The sequence below is a fragment of the Sinocyclocheilus grahami genome, unplaced genomic scaffold (genome assembly GCF_001515645.1).
Source record: "Sinocyclocheilus grahami isolate Dianchi unplaced genomic scaffold, SAMN03320097.WGS_v1.1 scaffold101.1, whole genome shotgun sequence".
Classification (NCBI taxonomy): domain Eukaryota; kingdom Metazoa; phylum Chordata; class Actinopteri; order Cypriniformes; family Cyprinidae; genus Sinocyclocheilus; species Sinocyclocheilus grahami.
In genome coordinates this window covers 220,329-241,075 of record NW_015505280.1, presented here as the reverse complement: position 1 = coordinate 241,075, position 20,747 = coordinate 220,329, and the positions used below count along the sequence as shown (strand labels likewise).

Below are 20,747 nucleotides of genomic sequence, written 5' to 3'. Positions count from 1 at the left end.
CCATACAAAGTTTTGGCCAGGACATTAACAACCATCAGTCAATCTTTTGTTTCATTTTATCCATTTAGCTTTCTTTGAATACTTCACACTTCAACAAGAGAGTAGCGTATTTTGTCATAAAATACCATTACTTCAAATTAAGCAAATCCAAGAAATTGTAAAGTTGCCATATGAAAGAAAAGAAAAAAAAACTTAATTTAATTAATTGAGTATTTATATATGTGGAGCTCTCACATACTAAAACAGCATATTATCTGTTACTTTAAACATTTTCATTTTATTTCCAATATATTACATTATATCCTTTTCTGTAAAAAGAGAGTAAATGAAAATAATGTGTTGCAATATGGATGCACCAGACCATACAAAGTTTTGGCCAGGACATTAACAACCATCAGTCAATCTTTTGTTTCATTTTATCCATTTAGCTTTCTTTGAATACTTCACACTTCAACAAGTTTGTTCAACAGTAGGGAAAAGGATTTGCACGTCAGAACTGAAAAAGAAAAAATTCTCAGGATTACAGAATGAGACAGAGAGAGGCAACAACTAAAAGGCTGGCAGGATCCAAAGACCACATTGAAAAGACGTGAGGAAAAACAGTCTCAGATTTGAAGCAGCTCTTTTTAAACCAGGGCAAACAAATCAAATAAACACCCACCCAGCTAATTCCTTTAGGAGCTAGCCAGATACATGAATATGAGCCTTTTGTTGAAGGAAAGGCTCATCTAAAGAGCGTGCAAATAAACCAAGATCCCTTGTAGTAGAACTGATGCGGGTAAAAATGAATAAAGAGCACTTGTCAGTGGAACCGACAACACATTAAGGACAAAATGGTTCAAAGCATGTAAATACGGTAAGACACGTCACTCTACCTTGTAGCAGGACTCCCTTGTTTTTTCTGTAAAAGGGACTTCCTGGCCAAATTGGAGGACTGGACATACTGTAAAGAAAACACAGTGGAGAGAATGATGAGAAAGTGACACAAACAGATGATGTACAACTGACAGATGGACTGCAATCCTGAAAAACAGAGAGTGAAATGGCATGAAAGATATTTTAAGAGATAAACAGTGCCAAGAGACAGAAAGCGAGAGTGAGACAGAGTGCATGTACACATATTCACAAAGAAATACCATGGTGAGTGTAGCTCCTGCCAGTTTTTATGTCGATACTGTAAAATCATAAATTAATACAGGATCACAGTTCAAGTTATGAGATCCTGTTATCACAATTTTACATTTATAACATTAACTGATGCAGCTAGAGTGGTTGCCAATCCATGACTCCAGTCTATCAATTACCATACTATAAATTGAAAAGCTGCTTGTTTGCAAGAAACAGATCCAGGTGATTTAACTGTAAACCGTTGTTTCTGGCCAAAATATAAGTCCTAAATCCATAAGGTTTCCTCTAGTGAAAAAGCTCCTGTTGTCCTTTCACATCAAAATCCACCGATATATTTATATCTGTGCATATTTCACTCCCGATTCAGACGAGACATTTGACATTAAAGACATCGTAATGATGGATTTGTTTCTTACAAACACGTACTTTTTACTTCACAAGACATGAATTGATGGACTGGAGTCGTGTGGATTACTGTGATGTTTTTATCAGCTGTTTGGACTCTCATTCTGACGGCACCCATTCACTGTAGAGGATCCACTGGAAATCTGATCCGATGAAGAAACAAACTCATCTATATCTCAGATGGCCTGAGGGTGAGTACATTTTCAGCAAATGCTCATTTTGGGGTGAACTGTTCCTTCAAGTATTATTATAAGATGAATTTCAAAACAACTTTTCTAGAGGGTTTTACCATGTGATTTATCAGCTGAAGGAGCTACAGTAACAGGTGAAGTTGCCACTAGAACTACCGGAATTCTATAACTACTAGAATGGCCATAGCGGTTATTCTGACCGTTCATACTAGACTGAACTGAATGCAATTTTTTGTCATATCATATTTACATTCTAAGCTTCTTTTGAGGTTTTACAATGAAGCTTTTCAAAACAACTTTTCTAGAGGGTTTTACCATGTGATTTATCAGCTGAAGGAGCTACAGTAACAGGTGAAGTTGCCACTAGAACTACCGGAATTCTATAACTACTAGAATGGCCATAGCGGTTATTCTGACCGTTCATACTAGACTGAACTGAATGCAATTTTTTGTCATATCATATTTACATTCTAAGCTTCTTTTGAGGTTTTACAATGAAGCTTTGAATGTCTGTTGTCATATTTTATGACGTCATCCCCCTAAAAAATACGATATTTTTTGTAATATATAATTGTGTAAGAGCTACGTAGACCGCCACCGAATGTGCGTGTCTCACTTTGTGTCCGGCAAGCGGGAGAGCAAAAGTTTTTCACTGCAGTGAAAATGTTGTATTTGAAAGTATAAAGGCCAACAAATATGAGCCGAAGCAGAATATTTTTGTAAATAAAACATGTTTAGAATTTTGGAAATTATTACATACATCTTTTTTCAATACATTTTTACTTTTATACTTTACAACGCTCTGGAGTTATAGATATTTTTTGTAATATATAATTGTGTAAGAGCTACGTAGACCGCCACCGAGTGTGCGTGTCTCGCTTTGTGTCCGGCAAGCGGGAGAGCAAAAGTTTTTCACTGCAGTGAAAATGTTGTATTTGAAAGTATAAAGGCCAACAAATATGAGCCGAAGCAGAATATTTTTGTAGATAAAACATGTTTAGAATTTTGGAAATTATTACATACATCTTTTTTCAATACATTTTTACTTTTATACTTTACAACGCTCTGGAGTTATTGGAAATGTTTGGAATGGATCAGACGAATTGGAAACAATTCTATGCAGCCACCACTGGAATCGTGATCCATGAATAAATGGATCTGTTATGATAACATTATAGGTAATAATAAACATTGTCACTGTCGCTAAAAAAGCCCAATTAGTTAGTTTTATTTTACAATATCAGTCTTGTTGGGGCTAAAATTAGCCTATATGCATTAGCTATAGCATTAACATAAAAATAATAATAGCCATTATTATTATTATTATGGCTATTTTGTCATAACATTGAAGTAGGCTATTATTGATAACAGCCAGGCTATAGTCTTCCAGCCTATAGCCTACCTGGAACTGTGGCAGATTGAATGACAGCAGTTACAGTCTGTAATGCAAACCGTCAATTTGACCGCTTTGGCCATTCAAGGTAGAAATACTCAGAACTCTTTTGTGTTTTGGAATTTTAATAAAATAACAATGTTATAATAAAATATACACACATTTAGGAAAAGTCAGGGTATTATAGTTATATGGGTTTTATTTCAACAAAGTTATTACATTTAAAAATTTCAAAACGGTCAAAATAACTGCCTTGGTAGTTCTAGTGTTAAATCATCACTTCTAGACATATCAAAACTATAATAATAAAAAAATCCAATAGAAAATCTAAATCGAATTTAAAAAAAAATCTAAAACTAGTCAACCTTCAACAACCAACTAGTAACTTTGATATTTTGAAGCAAACTTTGGGTACAATGGCAGGTTTTTGTATGGGAACTTCCTCTGCCCTCAGCAAACAGCTGCTGACCAAGTAAACCAAACATGGAGGCTTATACAATGTTGAGACGTGACTATGCAGCAACATAGTCATTACGTCCTCTTTCAAATTGAGCCCTCGTAGCTTTAATCATTACTTCTCGTGTTGAGATGACAGGCCGGCTCAGGTGATGGAGCTGCAGACTTCAGTATGCAGCTACACAGCGGGAAACTCCTCAGCTGAATTACACACCCCTGACTGGTGGGACCTCTTTTTTTTTTTGGAACAAATGAACTGAGCGATCTGGTAAACCATGTCAGTGCTCTGTGCTGTCACTCAGGCAGGAGAATTGGATGTTTGTTTGTTTTTTATTTGTATAAAATGTCTGAAAACAGACATTCGAATATGCCTGTGATGAACAGGGGGAGGGGGGGGATGCAAGTTACTGTGCTGGCTGTGAGAAATGGAATCAGACTTCAGGATTGCTCACATATAAAAGCTATTGATTTTTCATGGACATCCGTTGGAGAAGGAGGTCAACAGGTCCTTCATGAAAAGAAGTGATGGTATGAGGCAGGATGTGTTTACAAACTCAAAAGGTATCTGAGAAGAATGTAAGGAACAACAGATATGTCAGGGCCACCGTAACAAAACTTCATACTCAGATTGACATGTTAGTATAATAAATCAAACAATATATGGCAAATTTAGTACTTATTTTATAATGAAATGTAACCATTATTTTATTAATAGAAAATGTTAAGAATATATCTAAAGTGATATTACATTATATAATCAATATAGTAACACATTTTATTACTAAATAATATTTTATAATTACATTGATCTATTTTTGATTATTACAAAATATTTTATATAAATAAAAATTATATATATATATACAGTGTATATATATATATATATATATACATATATATATAAATTAATATAAAAATAATATAAAATAAATGATAAAAATAGAAAAGTGTTGCAACTGTATGTAAACTGTAACAAGTAATAAATGTTAACCAAATGTACTACATGAGAACATTTGTGAAGAATATGATCAACGTTCCCAAATTAAGTCATGAATTTTCTCTTCATCTTTTTCATCTCCTCTAATCTTCTTCCCTTAGCCATGATTCTTAATGCTTCATACTGTTCCCAAACACTGATCATCTATGACAGCAAATATGAATTTCCTGACCTTTTTGTTTGGGATTTGTGAAGTATTGGTCTATTGGAGCATGGTTTCACATTTAGCAGTTCCCACAGAGTTTAGAAATGGTTTATCCACGTCTCTGTTTTCTGACAGTTCCTTCTGATCTGAATATTTTTCGCTTTAAAGGTTACAAAATATTTTTCTGTGGATTAGCTGCTCAGTTTCTATCAATTATCTGCTTGTGTACGATTCCTCTTCCGTCTCACTGTCTCGCTCAGTGCTCACTGTGAGCTTCACAAATCTACTCGGGAGCAGTCTAATCTTCAATTTAGCCCTCTATCCACTGTCTGCCTCCCTGTAGATTCAGTATGTGTAGACATTGGCTCTGTCATCTTCCCCTTCTTAATCTTCTTAGAGTATATTAACTAATTGAGAATTAGAACAAACAGAGGTGGCACAGGGCTTTGAGCACATTTGTCTACATGTTGCATTTAAAAGCCCAAGACTGCGGGTTGACGGGGCTGTTTTGGCTCTGGACCTCTCCTGATGAAGGAGCATTATACGGTACATGGCATCTCCAAGCGTCGAGAGGCCGTGTGCCAAAGCGAATAAACACAGCACTGCTACTTCACATTTGCTAATCTCCGCAGGGCTGTCAGACTTCAGGTATCTGCCCTGACAATTCAGGATAATTTAGTGTGAGAAGTAATGGAACCTCTCTATTTCTTTACGGATCCATTAATTACAGTGTTCCGTCAGAATGTGTTTGATTTTTTTCCCCCTCTTTTTTCCCGTTGAGAGTGATTAAAACATATCTCAGCACAGCTCAGACACAGCTTGAGATGAACATCTTCATTAGCATACTAGTCGCCTAGCAACTGAAACATCTCTAACTTTCAACTTTGAGATTTTTTCACTAACCTTACACCTGAGTACAGCATGCAGTCATTACTAATGTACAGGATCCAACAGTTCTGATCCATTTATCCCCTAAACGAAAAAACAAAACAAAGTATACCATCTTATAATAAGCATAAAGGTAAAAATAAATACATTTGGGTTGACAAGTATCAGAGCAGTATAAAAATAGGCTATTCACACCACAAAAATTAGAAACTTGTATAACATAAAAAAAGACTTTCAAAAATTTAATTTCTGATTAAGATATTTGAGTTAAACACTTGCAAATCCGAGTAGAAAAGGCAGAAATGAATGTAATATTAAACATAATTATAAACAATATGACATTTTTTTTTTTTTTTTAATCCTAATTTTGTATTATGTAATATTTAATCTGTATAATATTTTTTATATTTATTTAATATGTATTTTAACATCTAATACAATTATATTACATTCAATTTATTGTTTATTTATTAATATTTTATATAAACAGATGCAAAATTATATCATATAATATTTTACATTTATAGCATTTTAATAACAATATTTTAATATTTCTAATATTTGATACAAATATATTATATTCAATTGATTTGAATATTTGATATAGTTTCAATATTATATATGATTATATGAATATATATACACACAGTATATATTATTATAATTAAAAAAGGTAGATACTGACCAAATTAACTACTTGACAACTTGAAAGATTTGATCATTTTGGCATAAAAAAAACTATATAAATAAATAAATTAGATACATTATATAAAAATTATACGGCTACAGGAATATACAGCATATATTTATCTTTACTGTTTAAGAAGAAAAGTGTTCTAATGAAATAACAAAAACATAGACGAAAAAGGTCAGCTTGGTTTTATGGCATGTCTGTATTCACTTAAAAGCACACTAAGCTTCAAATAAATGAGAGCGAACTCTCTTGTTGATTTAAACAGTTAGGCGTAGGTATTCATGCTGCTGACACAGGCAAAGAAAGACTGTTGGCTGAAGTACAGTATGAAAGAGCAAGATCTCTGCAGTGTTGGGTTCAACATGCCACCTCTCCCTCTTTCTGCTTCTCCTTTTGTCTCTTTAGCAGTCAAGAGCAGTGTTTATACTCCTAATGCACATATGCTTTGTATCGGGTTACAGCTATGGTATGTGTTGCTATGGACACAGCATGCCTCATGATAGACGACCCAGGTCCTTTTTTAATCAGCTGTAAGAACCGAACCAAAAAAGCAGGAAAGCTTTTATGATATTACGTTATTTATATGTTATTATGTGCCCTCCACCCTCTGAACATAATTAAAAAGAAATGAGATCTCCCGCTGCAATTATCTGGCCCATGGTTTCGCCAGTATAATTTAACACATTCAAAGGAGGGAACAATCAAACAGCTGATGATGGAATTTGAGCCCAAGAGCCCTAATGTGGCCTTGTATCATTAGCGGCTCTTGTTCTTGACTAAAAGAACTATTACTGTTGCTCATACTTAGTGTTAGTGATTTGAACAAACTCCTGTTCAACTTAAGTGCAAAACTGTTTGTGCTACAGAAATGAATGATACTGCGAATTATACAGTCAGTTGCCTGGCAGACGATAAACTAAATTAAAGGAGTGAAAATCAGAGACTTGGGGTGTACTCTTTGGCCTTGGGACAATGAGAAACCACATAGCAACCAACCAGAACACCCTAGCAACACCATGGCAAACACCTTACAGGTCTCAACAGTAAGGATTTTTTTTTTCTGCTTGCCCAAGCAGGCCAGTAGTTCAGATTTCTACTTCCTTTCCATCACATTTTCAGTGGCTCACAAAAAAGGTATACATAACATTTTTAAACAATTTTTAATATTTCTAATTATAAATATATATATATACAGTATATAACTATGTAATTGTATATATAATTACTTTAAATAAAATAAATGTACAATTTTATTGAATTATTTTATTTATTCTGTATTTTATTTCAAAATTACTTTATGTATATATATTTTATGTATGTATGTATGTATGCATGTATGTATATATATATTAGGGCTGTGTATCACCAGCAAAGTCACGATACGATACGTATCACGATACAGAGGCCACGATACAATGCGTATCACGATACGGGACTGCACTGAATTTCACCTCAGCAGAATTTAGTAAAACAGTTGTTTATTAAACACTTCATACTATAGGGCCGTTTCTAACTATTGGCAGAGCAGGCAGTTGACCTCTGCATTATGAAGAGCCTCCATAACTGTACCACAGTACAATATAGGTAATGGCAAATGTTTCATGTTTACATTGGGCACTCCCCATTAGGTATTCTGATTGTTTGCATCTTGTTTTAAGCCCATAAATAATAATGTACTCGTCTTAATAAATTTATATTGTTATATACATCGTTTCTATAGGAATTAAAGCCACAGCTTCACTGTTAATAGAGAAACGTGGCAAAACGGTGGTAATTCATACATATACATGACTTTTCCGTCAACTAGGCTAAAAATCTGAAACGCTCTTATACAGTGGGCCAGCCTTATTGTTGAGCCGTGTCCTAGCATTGTGCCAGTAAGTTTTGCATGGGCAAGCACCCCTCATTTTCTTCAAAACATGTAAAAATCTATTTAAAACCTGTTGTATAACAGCACTTGAGGGGTGGAGGGGGAGGGGTTACATCAGAGTACAGGGCCTGGAACAGAACATAGCAGCTACCTCGGCCTGCATATGCATATCCCCGTAATCTAAGCGGAAACGACTCCAACCGGCTCCAGCGGAACCTCTTCGAACCCGCTCTGTGGGAACGTGGCTCACTTCTTCAGCAGAAATGCTTTTTAATGAAATGTTAACACCAGCTATGAAGTCAAAAACCTTTAGGTTCTTCAGGGCTCTGGTAGTGCAGCTACGACTGCTGGAGCATTTTCAAAAATGTTAACATCAATGGGGAAGGTCGCTCTTTTGCCCTTGCTGGATGTTTGAATGTAAAGCACATGGGCCACCGGCTGGAGTCTTGCTGGGTATATAGCCCATCTATTTTTAATCTGGTGTGCTCTATCTGTTTGCTCTGTTAATGCAAACACTCACACCTTTCAAGGAACAGCCACTTTCTCAATCTCCATCAGGAGCAGGCCTGGGTTATTCATTTTTAAACAAAGCTTACCTGTGCTTTCGCTTGATTCTATAATCTCATTTCAAATCCTATCGCCCACTACATTTTCCTTTTACCCCTACAATTGCAATCCTCTTTAACTAATCTAAAGTCTAATTGGTGCCAGCACCGGTTCTCCCCTGCAGGTTACTTCTCACCTTGAGGTTTTGTTCGTGTGAAATCTGAACTGCTCTCGCCCGGGCTCACGGCTCACAATGGAGGCTTTCTCGGGGCCAGAAGGTTGAGAACACCGAACAGAATTAGTGGAAGAAATTTCAGTGCAGAATCTTGCAGTCTTCCTAAGAGCAAATTAATTCCTTAACCTGAAGACATGCAGTTTTGGGAGAGCAAAGTCAGTGTAGAACATATTGCATAATATGAGCATGAATTTGCCTTATCTTGACCCCACCACTGTACACTCTTAAAATAAAGGTTCTTATTGGCATCAATGGTTCCATGCAGAAGCTTTAACAACATGGAAGCTTTCCATTCCAAGAAAGGTTATTTATAGTGAAAAGAGGTTCTATAGATTATTAGCATCTTTAGACTAATACAAATTATTCTTTTAAGAATTGTTCATTGAAAAGTTCTTTGGGGAACCCAAAATGGTTCTTCCATTGCATCGCTACAAAACCACCCTTGGAACCTTTATTTTTAAGACCGTAGATGGAAAGAAAGTGTATTTGCAATACAAGACTCATCAGTGCAAACAACTAAATCATAGCTGGAGTGAAGTGGTTTTAGAGCTCAGGAAAAATACGACTTGTGGAACCAGACTGAATATTTTCCATTGACTTTTAACAGGAAAAAGGCAGGCTGTTGACAAACCTCCAAAAGAACAAAAATTCCTCAAAGACAATAAATCTTCACAGACGTGCTTCCAATGACTGCTTACCGCCACCCAAAAAAGCCACAATCTTCCACAACCTCCTTTTTGTTTCGCTAAATCACCTAAAAAGACGACAAAAGAGATTATAAGAGAAGCGAAATAAGATGTTTGTGTATGCTAAATGAACTAAAGAAATCCTCACTCATACCATAAGCACTAAACCCTCAAAATACCTCAACCGCCCCCAAAGCTTCTCTCAACGAAGGATGTTCTTCTCAGGCCTATAGTTAATCAAAGAGACATGTGACATGTTTCATTGGAAGGTTCATCAGTCTGGGCTGCTTAAAAGCTAATATATCTCTGAACTTTATAGGAGGAGAAGATCCGAGGACACACTGAGGGTTTCTGCCAGATATGGAAGCCCCATCATTTACAGCACCGGCCATTAGAGTAAGCGTGGAAAAGTGGGCAATCTTGTCATTTAGTGTTACTGAGAAGACTTGAAGGCAGGAGAGGTGGGGACAGAGGCACACAAAGAAGACTGGAAGTCTGGGAGAGAGAAAAAGAGAAAGAAGGCTAAACAAGACAATACCCGACTAGGGCTTTTCATCAGCTTGTACATTGAATTTGTTTTCTTAGTAATGCATTTTTACCCACGGGCTGAAATGACAACTACTAAAAATGAGAACTATGTCACTCTCGTTTTTTTCCTCCCTCTCTTTCTATCTGGGCTTCTTCAGATTCACAGTCCCATTTAAAATTAATCTCCTAAAGCAACTGGACCTCCAGTTGTCATCTCCAATAATTCACGCATCTCTGAATTTTTATGAAGACAGACAAAACAGGTACAGAAAACCCTAAAATAGGCTCCAAGCCATCTGCGGTTACCATGGAGAGTTGCGTGTTTCCAGGGCGATAGTGTATTTCTCGAGCGCTAATGGCCTGTCCTTTTGCCAGGCAACAAATAGCCCTGTGATGCAACTGCACCTGTCTCAGCTATGTATTACCATGGAGGCGTTCCTGTTGCTATGGTGACCATCACGCTAATAACCTTGCAAGGGCAAACATGCATTGGTGAACTCCGAGGCCCAGCTGTTCCTCCTGCGCTCTCGTTCTCGTTGTGCCCCTCAAAGTCTCTGAGCATGTTAAGGAATGTTCATCTACCTGAGCCCACACACGGCCATTTAAAGGTCACATATTATACACCTTTCTGGAGTTTTATTTTAGTTTTTGATGTCCTTAAGAATATAAATTTGCGGTATAAGTAGGGATGGAACGATTACCGGTTTTACGATAAATCATGATAAAATGTCCTGACGGTTAGTATTATCGTTTAAAATTAAATTATCATCAAAACCGTGTTTGATTATTGCGATTTTGAAAACTCGCGGTAAATCCTGTCCAGCCAGCATCAGTCTAACGCAGAAGCAGCATGCAATAAGATACTCAAATTGCACATCACCTTGTTCACAAGTGCTTCTTTGCTGAATATACAATAGTACGCACATAGACACAAACTTTTACAAAGGCTGATTCTCCTCTGCAGCTAAAATAAGGAGCGTTACAATCTGAAGATCTGAGAAGCATTATGGACGATGGCATCGTCTATCGGCCCAACTCTAATTCGGAAGCCTGTGTAATGATGTAGTTTCCTGACATCCATCGACTGAACAGCGTTTTCTTAACATGTTTCTGTGTTGTTGTTGCTCAGCAATGGCATGGACGCGATGTTGTCTGGGGGTTTGGCAAAAGGAGAGTGGGACTGTGGGCAGTGCTCGGGGTGGTGACTGAAGGCGGTGACTGTGTAGTTCTGACGTCAACTTTTTACGGAAGTCACAACGGCTTGTGAAAAGGCACAGCTACTTTATGCAGGAGGTGTGCATTTGTCTGTGGATTGACTGTTTTGAAACTTATATGGTAGTTACATAGCCCTTAGACTTATCATGAAAAAAGCCAGGAAATTTCAGTTTTGACAATATGGGACCTTTAATGTTAGTCAAGGTTTCCTACATCAAAACCACAGTCATTACCATCCTCTCACTGACCTTTACAATGTGCCCTAACTATGCACAACACAACAACATGATATACAATACAAACATGGAATCTCTTCCATATTAATAAATTGGAATTTGGAATGACAGGAAGAGGTATTTACTGTATTGAAATAAAAAAAAAAATGCAATGCATTTCGGGAAAGTGTTTTTTCATCCTATATCCACAAAAAGTTCATTTTATTAAATATGATGAAATATATATTCGTAAGGTCTAAAAACCTTCAAACTTTGAGGCATTGTACACTTTTTCAGAACCTTCGCACAAGACTTTAGTAACAGTTATTGTACACTACAGTTCACAATTTTGGTGTCTGTCAGATTGTTTGCTCATCAAGGCAGTAATATAACAGTATTATTGTGAAATATTACTAAAATTTTAAGTAACTGTTTTCAGTTTTAATATATTTTAAAATGTAATTTATTCCTTTGATGGCAAAGCTGAATTTTCAGCAGCCCTTACTCCAGTCTTCAGTGTCAGATGATCCTTCAGAAATCATTCTAATATGCTGATTTGCTGCTCAAGAAACATTTCTTGATGAAAATGGTTGTGCTGCTTAATAATGTTGAGCAAACCATGATACATGTTTTTTTTAACCAAGACTCTTTAATTAGAAAGAAAAGTTTCAGTAAGACTGTTCAAAAGAACAGCATTTATTTGAAATATAAATCTTTTGTAACAAGAAATCATTCTAATATGCTGATTTGCTGCTCAAGAAACATTTCTTGATGAAAATGGTTGTGCTGCTTAATAATGTTGAGCAAACCATGATACATGTTTTTTTTAACCAAGACTCTTTAATTAGAAAGAAAGGTTTCAGTAAGACTGTTCAAAAGAACAGCATTTATTTGAAATAGAAATCTTTTGTAACAGTTTAAAAATGTCATTTTTGATCAATATAATGTGTCCTTGCTGAATATTAGTTTCTTCACAAAAAAAAAAACATCTTAATGTCCCCAAATTTTTTGCTACCTCAATTTAATTGAAATTCGATCAAAACTGGACAGAAGCTTCAGGTTTTGAACTTTCACGTATGTCTACAAAGTGGATCAAACTATTCTATTTCAAAAAAAGATTCCCCAAATTAATTTCTCCATATTTTAAATTAAACCACCTGACCAACAACCTGAAAAAGAGCTGAAGCTCTCAGCTTACTACCCTCAGGATCTAATAATCTCCACGCTATTGCTGTGATTACAAAAACAGCAAAGATGAAAGAGTGGTGAGTTAAAAAAAATGAGCAGGAAAGAGGAGTGTGTCAGTCTATGACTCTTAAGCTTAATTTGGCTTCCTGGGAGCCGCAGTGGCCAGATAAACACATTATTACACACTGCTATACGCAGATTCACCATCTGGCCTGAGAGAGAGAGAGGAAGCCGAGCCTGTGTGTGCCCAACACTACTGTGCTATCTTTGCTACCTTACTCACAAACACACACACACCTTACACCAGGGTCATCAGAACGATCTAAAATGTGAGGGCAGAACATAGTATAAACCGCAGCAACTTATAAATATTAATTCGATGAGTTCCTTCAATAAGAGTAACAGATTTGCTAAAAAAAGCATTTGCTGAAAGACATACCTCTTGTGTTTGTTTTTACACACCCAATTTACACAGCAAATAAAACATTGCATTCGATTCATTCGATTTTTGAGGCTGCGAGGTTCTTTGGAGATTAAAAAAGTTCTTAAGGTTCCATTATAAAGTTCAGATCTGTGAATCGGTATCATCTGTTAAAACAGACGTTAAACTCACCTGAGATTTTTAAAGCAGCACTTCGAAAAATCTACAGATTTATGATCTTCATAAAAAGCATAAAAATGATCTTCTATGATATTAGGCTGCAAAACCTTTTCTTGTTCTAATTGGAAAGTTTATTTTTAAGAGAGTGTCTTTGAAACTAGTATTGTGAGGTTGTTATAGGCTGTTGTTTTGAAGAGGTGTAGGCTACAGGGACCGTCCTCTGTGATCTCCTTTTCCCACAGGGCCTCCGCGTCTTTGAACACCTGGTGCTAATAACCAACCTAGTGCTGTTCCCACACAACATTATCAGCGGAACACAACTGACAAAAAGCATGTGATTCAGTAAAGGAATTATGCAAATCAGGTAACGGCACAAACACAGCCAAAAAATTACTGCGGAATGCAATTTGCACAGCTCTATTCCATTTGTTTTAGGTCGGTTCTGAGTGCTAGGGTCTTTAAAATGCAAAAAAAATAAAAAGTCTTGATATACCCATACAAATTTTTTCTGGCAACAATATATTTCAAATATATGCTCAATGTATGTTTTGCAACACTCAATACAGAAGGGGAATTTGCTTAGAATGAACTGCGCCCACTGATAGAGTCATTTATTTGCACATGCTGTCTGCGCTGTTTTAGCATGTGATTCAGTAAAGGAATTATGCAAATCAGGTAACGGCACAAACACAGCCAAAAAATTACTGCGGAATGCAATTTGCACAGCTCTATTCCATTTGTTTTAGGTCGGTTCTGAGTGCTAGGGTCTTTAAAATGCAAAAAAAATAAAAAGTCTTGATATACCCATACAAATTTTTTCTGGCAACAATATATTTCAAATATATGCTCAATGTATGTTTGTAAAAAGTCTGCCTTAAAGAAATATATTTTTTCCAATTAAAAATATATTTAGTTTAAACATTTAAAGGGGTCATATGATGTTGCTAAAAATAACATTATTTTGTGTATTTGGTGTAATGAAATGTGTTTATGCGGTTTAAAGTTCAAAAAACACATTATTTTCCACATACTGTACATTATTGTTGCTCCTCTATGCCCCGCCTTTCTGAAACGAGTCGATTTTTACAAAGCTCATCGGTCTGAAAAGTGAGGTGTGCTCTGATTGGCCAGCTATCCAGTGCGTTGTGATTGGCCGAATACCTCAAGCGTGTGACGGAAATGGTACGTCCCTTACCATACTGTCAGGCCGTGTCCCAGAGCGACGATTCAAAAACATTAAAACCCATTATAAACAAGGCATTTGTTGCATCCAGTGGGGACATAATTACGGATTATAATGACTTATACTGTCTTTTTACATCTGAATATTTGGGTTGAACTGTTCTGGAACAGTGTTGTAAATACAACTTAACCACTGATTTCTAGTTGTGTCCTCTTTTGGAAGACAAAACAAAGTAGTTTCGCTAACTACGAGTAACGAAACACACGGCGGGCTAGAGTGAGCGGCGGCCGGCGGCCCAGAGTGAGGAGCGGCGGGCAGGCTTGAGAACGGCACGGCCGGTGGGCTTGCGGCAACCACATGTGACGACCCCGAGCTGGACTCCGCTTTGTAAAATTCGCATCATATGACCCCTTTAAATACCACAATATATTAGAATAAACTTGCACTTAAAGGAGCAAGTACATTAAAAATATATATCTGGGGGAAAAAATTCAATAATGGAAAAGGCCTATGTAACAGCATATACACTTACAGCAACAAAAAAAAAACATAATTATTTATATATATATATATATTAATCCAAAGCATGTACTTGATAGTATACCTGGTTAAACTTGACTGAGGGTGGTTATTCAATTAGATTTACCAGGTGCAAATGTTTTGAAAAATCATTCAGATATAATCAGAAACCTTAGAATAAAATAACACCAATTATCATTCCTCTCAAAAAGCCTCTCATCGGGTATGTGATGATTTTCACTCAGCATTCTGTGGCGCAGTTTGGCAAACAGCACAACTTCACCTCCTGCACACATGCATTTTGGGAGAAAAAAGTATTAATTTTTTTAAAGAAACGACCTTATTCAGCAATTGTTTGTCGAGCTGTGAGATTTCTGCCTTGATGAGGCAGCAATGTGCTTGCAGATTGCAGTACTGCTGAAGGGAGAAATGCAGGCCGTTGTGACAAAACCCTATACAAAAACATCTGAGCGCGGCCCTCTTCTCCGCCTCATTCCTTAATCATCTCGTCATACTTGAGCAACACCTGAAACCCAGCCGATCTCTCTTACTAGATCTGTCCGGTTTAATTCAATCTCTTTAAAAGCATCCATCTCCATTTATCCTTTCTAGCCTCTGAGCTGGCCGCCCATTTGCTCCATATCCTTTGTTAAGGATGATATGCCAGTTCGAGTTTTACAGTAAAGCAATTATTTTGTCTTGCACAGTCAAGTGGCTGGGAGCACGCAGACCTGTTAGCTGGATCAAAATGAAATGGAGCAGTGAAGGAGCTGCTCGGAACCCAATGCCGGGTCTCGCTCTGATAGCTCCGCTCAGCTTGATGCCACCCATGGGTTCCGCTGCTAACCGATACCAACAGGGACAAGCGCACAACACGGAGCGAGAGAGAGAGAGAGACATTTGGTGAGGTTTAAGGATCGATGTGTCCAGTGGGCCGCTTGCCTACCTTTGATATGCCTGAGGAGAGGTGGGAGACGTGGTGAACACCTGGGAATAAGGATGATAAGGCGTCTTCTTCAGCGCTTGGATGAGATTCTGTCTGTATTCTGGGTCTATGCACCACAGGGAGCCCTTCCCAATACTCTGTGGAGGAGAAAGAGGAATATATCAGGACAGAAAAAAAAAGCTGCTAAGCGTGTCAAGAGACAACAGTAAAGACCAGGGCAGCTAGCAGAACCGGTCAAAGATTTTCATTTGTCACTGTCTTGTGGCAAAAACTGGTGTTTGTGTGCTGCTTCTTTTACCTTTTGGCTCAGATTAATCTAGTATGTGGATTTTAATGTATGGATCGTATCTACGGACACCAGTTATAGCACTGTGCTTCCGTTTGATATTTTAATTTACATCATACTGAAACATCAGATCATCAAGTAAAATTTATGAAATCATTCATATGCAATGACGGATAGCTGAGCATACTAATATACTGTAGCATTTTTTTCTCTTGAAAATGGGCTGTCTTAAGCTGTGTTTCAGATCCAATATGATGGACAGAAATGTTAATACCATAATTCAGACATACCATTTTATAATATGAATATGTATTATTTAGTCAATAGTAATTTATATTTATTAAACACCAAAATATTTTATTTTATAAAATATTTAATACATGTATATTATTTAAATGTAATGAATATATTTAATATTTTAATATATTTAAATATATTAAATAAATATGTAATAATATGAATTATTGACTAAATATTAATATTATAATATTATCAGTATTGCAGCATTGACATTTCTCTCTGTTGAATTCTTGTGCAAAGAGCGTGTTTTCTTTGCAGATTATGCAATTCCAGAATGCAAACTGAGTTGGGAAAAAAGTAATTTAACATGATGGACAGAAATGGCAATAATATAAATCTTACATAAATTATTATTCATGGTGCAAATGGAAATATGAAGGAGTGTTCACACTTCTGGTCACTTCGTTGCTGCAAATCACTTTAAATAGAAATATATGTTCATTTTGTGAATTTCTGAGTTAATGGTTTGCTCTGGCTGCAAAATAAGACAAGATAAGAATAAGTTTGTTTCATCCAGTACCAGGGAAAAAATAGGAACCTGACCACCTGCATCCCCTGGACCTCCACATTTTCCAGTTCATTAAAGTGAAATGGGCAGGAAAAAAAATGCATAAAAACCCAAGAAGTGCAAACTACAGCTAGCACAGATGCTACAGACCACTTAGACAAACTCAGCATTTTAAAAAGCAGCACGGTGAGCGAACGCTCCCGGTATATAAATTAGCTCTCTTGCCAGATCCTGCTGAAAACGAGGAAACAGCAAAATGTCACTTTGAAAGTGATATAAGGGGAAAATTACTTGAGCTCATTAGTACAGACTACAATCAGTAGCATGTTACCCCATTTTTCAGCTCAAGTTATCCCTCTACTGTCAGAGATTTACACAATCAGCAAACCACTGCGACAGAACAAAGTGCAGACCATCACAGTGCTTTTGTAAAGTGAAAGTCATTTCCTTTCACTCAGGCACTTCAAAGCGATGGACAGCATGTGCTGTTGTGTTAGACAGACTGTGTGTTCTCAATTAATCAATAGTCATGACCTTCAGAAAACTGACAGAGTGTCATACTGTGTGCCCTGAGGTAATACACACACACACACACACACAGGCCGGGGCCGTGTGTCACGTATTCAAACTTCGCTAAAATAACAAACTGAACACTGCTTTTGCAGTAGGTTTCATTTTCGTTAACTAAAACTACTGAAATCAGTTGTCCCTACTGAGTGCTGTTAATCACCTTGAGTTAATTGAGTGTTTTTGAAGGGGCCAAAATATCTTTCAAAAAGAACTGCTATGAGATTTTTTTCAGCTTGAATACTAGATCCCCCCCGACAAGGACTAAGAAACGATAACACACTCTATTGATTGCAGCAAAGCCCAGAGCGAGCGCTCGGCTCTTTACCCACAGTATTTGGCTTCAGTGGAAAGATTTGTACCAGCACAAGTCAAACAATTCAAACCCTTGGAGTGTTTTAGCAAACAAAATAAACAACAGCACATTTATTGGACTCAGAATGCATTTACACTCATGTCTCAATGTTTTAGAGCCTGACCGGTAAAATCTGAGATGCAAAAGCAACAATAAAAAATGGTTATATAAATATATAGAATAAATTGCTGTAATAATAATAACATCAAATAATTGACATGTAATTAACAAAAATCACTACAAATAGTACTATTACAATGACTACTAATTATAATCTATATTATATTATTACTATTTATAATTAATATTATAATTATATATGACTATTTCAGTAAATTATTTAATAGCAGGTCTATGGAGCACTGTTTCATGCCATGTAATATTTTCCAGAGGGAAAGGTCTTTCCTAGCAAAAAATTAAATTTTCTTCTGAAAGCAGCGAATGCATTTATTCTTAGCACAAACTGACATTCTCCACCTAATTAAGCTGTCAACTTTCCATCAGCGTGTTTTAAAACCATACCTGGACTAACCACAAAGATGAATTGCACCATGAAATTCAATCCTTAAATGGTCTGTCCAGTAGATGCTCTGATGGAAATGAAAAATAGGGGAGTTAAAAGAAATGAACAGGGCGGAAGCAATGAAATGGGAAAGTATAGCAACTGGTTAAAGAATAAAATGTATAAATACAATTATATTTAAATAAAATTAATACTATTCATATCATCATTACTGTAGGGACATAGAAAAATGAAACCAATCAAAAAAAATAATGTTCTATAATTTCCCCCTTCAAATATTATCTATATACAGCAAAAATAACTGAAAAAAGTGGGTGTCTTGGCATTATTGTCTCTTGGGAACAGGCAAAAGGGTGAGATTAAACAAAGACAATCAATTCTAATTACCATAGCATCACAAATCGTATGGCACAAGCCCTGCAGGAAAATCTACTATTGTTAAACTAAGTCATATATGACATTCTGACAATTTCAAGAAAGTGAAAAAATACCTACTGATGAGTTAAAGTTGCAGTGATTACATTCTCAACTTATGTATTTGAGTACTAAGTGTATGTGCAGACACAATAAAGCTTTGAACAGGGCCACATTCGTCTTTAAAGGGTGTGATATGTGATCCTGAGAGAATCAGATTATTCATATATGCTCCGTGGAGAACATCTTTCCAAATGTTCTGTAATCAGGAGAAATCAATAGGTTTCAGAGCACTTTGCCACAGATTTATCTCCATCTCCTGACAGCTGCTGTGTCCGTCTGAAGGCCAGCTCAATGACACCAGCCAATAGAGTCTCCAATCAGAGAGAGGGGGTGAAAAAGGGAAAGGAGAGCCAGGGAAAAGAGGGGAAAGTACTTGGATTACACTGGTCTCCTAGGCAACAGGGAATGGTGGAGTATATAAAGACTGTTTGATAGTCTTGGCAGAGAGATCTTTCATTCTTTCTAAGAAGCACGGGCCTCTGAAGATGCTATATTCCATTATAAGCAGTAAAGTTAATCCTATCAGTTCCTGAGCAAAATGAAAGACCTGTTATTATGAAGCAACCCCTCCCCTCAACCTGACTGTCCAGAGTCCCCCCTTTCATGCTCACAGCTTTAAATAGGTGGGGGAAAAAAACTGTGAGGAAAAAGTTAATCCAAAATTCCAAGTTTTAATTCAAGTTTTGAGATAACTGCCCATTATATTATATGTTTCAAAGCAAAAATACCTATTTTTTTTTTCAATTTGCTTCAACAGCATAGTGTACTGACTTCCTAAACTGAATGTGTTAATGCTTTCTTGGTAAGGTGATCTATAAAAATGCAGACATCGACCGTCCTGAAACATGGATAAATCAAGGTGTCCAAAAGGACATCATTGCTTTGGTCTCCAAATCCCAGCAGTCATCAGCTGCTAATGGCTGCGGCCCCGGAGTCGTCATCTCTTCTGAGGCTTAAATCACATGAAGGAGCAGAGAAGCGGTAAGCTCGTTCTGTGATTGGTGGAGACACGATGACCTCCGTTCATATTGGCTGAATTCTGCACACAATGGCATTTTTAAAGCAGGTCTATATTGTGGAGTTCTGCAGTGGAGCATTAAGGGACCGATGACTCTACTCACCTTCAGAGGCCCTCAGTGCGTTAGAAAGGGTATGAAAGGTCATTCATAATGAGGGCGTTTGGGGAGGGGGAAGCTTGGCTGTTGTTGGATCTATTCACTGAGATGATTCCAACACATCACCTCCATCCAACACTCACTCTCTCCTTTCAGTCTTTCTAAGAGTGTGCAACTCATTCTGTAGGCTGAGTAGAGCATGAAGATCCGCCGAGGCAGTGTCTCACGAAGAACATCCGAGCAACACATCACACCTCCAACAACTAACACGAACGGCTGCTCCACTCTACTTTCATCAAAAATTAAAAACAATGTAAACAATGTTAGGAAAAGATTATCCCAACTCTGAATTCTGATTAGATGTCACAGTCAAATCCAATCAATTGTAAAATAGCTGATATATACTGTTTCACAATACCTTGGTTTTAACAGTGGCATTCAATCTGAAAATGAATATACCTGTGAGGACACACCCATTCAATTATGCATCAATTATGCATCAAAGCTGATAAATTGCAAGGTAAACATAAACAGCCAACCATACATCTAATGGACTATATTACTTGGTAGAAAAATTAATTTCAATG

The 20,747-nt window shown here is 36.7% G+C and overlaps 1 protein-coding gene across 4 annotated transcripts in view; it reads right to left on the bottom strand.

The window, feature by feature from the left end:
* The window catches only part of LOC107588274 (forkhead box protein N3-like), an 88,564-nt gene that overhangs the window by 29,684 nt on the left and 38,133 nt on the right, over positions 1–20,747 (bottom strand). For all 4 annotated transcript variants that reach the window (XM_016276307.1, XM_016276305.1, XM_016276308.1 and 1 more), the window contains 2 exons: positions 16,030–16,166; positions 876–943 (listed from right to left, as the gene is read on the bottom strand). In XM_016276307.1, the coding sequence (XP_016131793.1) occupies positions 876–943; positions 16,030–16,166 (205 nt within the window). The remainder of the gene's footprint in view (positions 1–875; positions 944–16,029; positions 16,167–20,747) is intronic.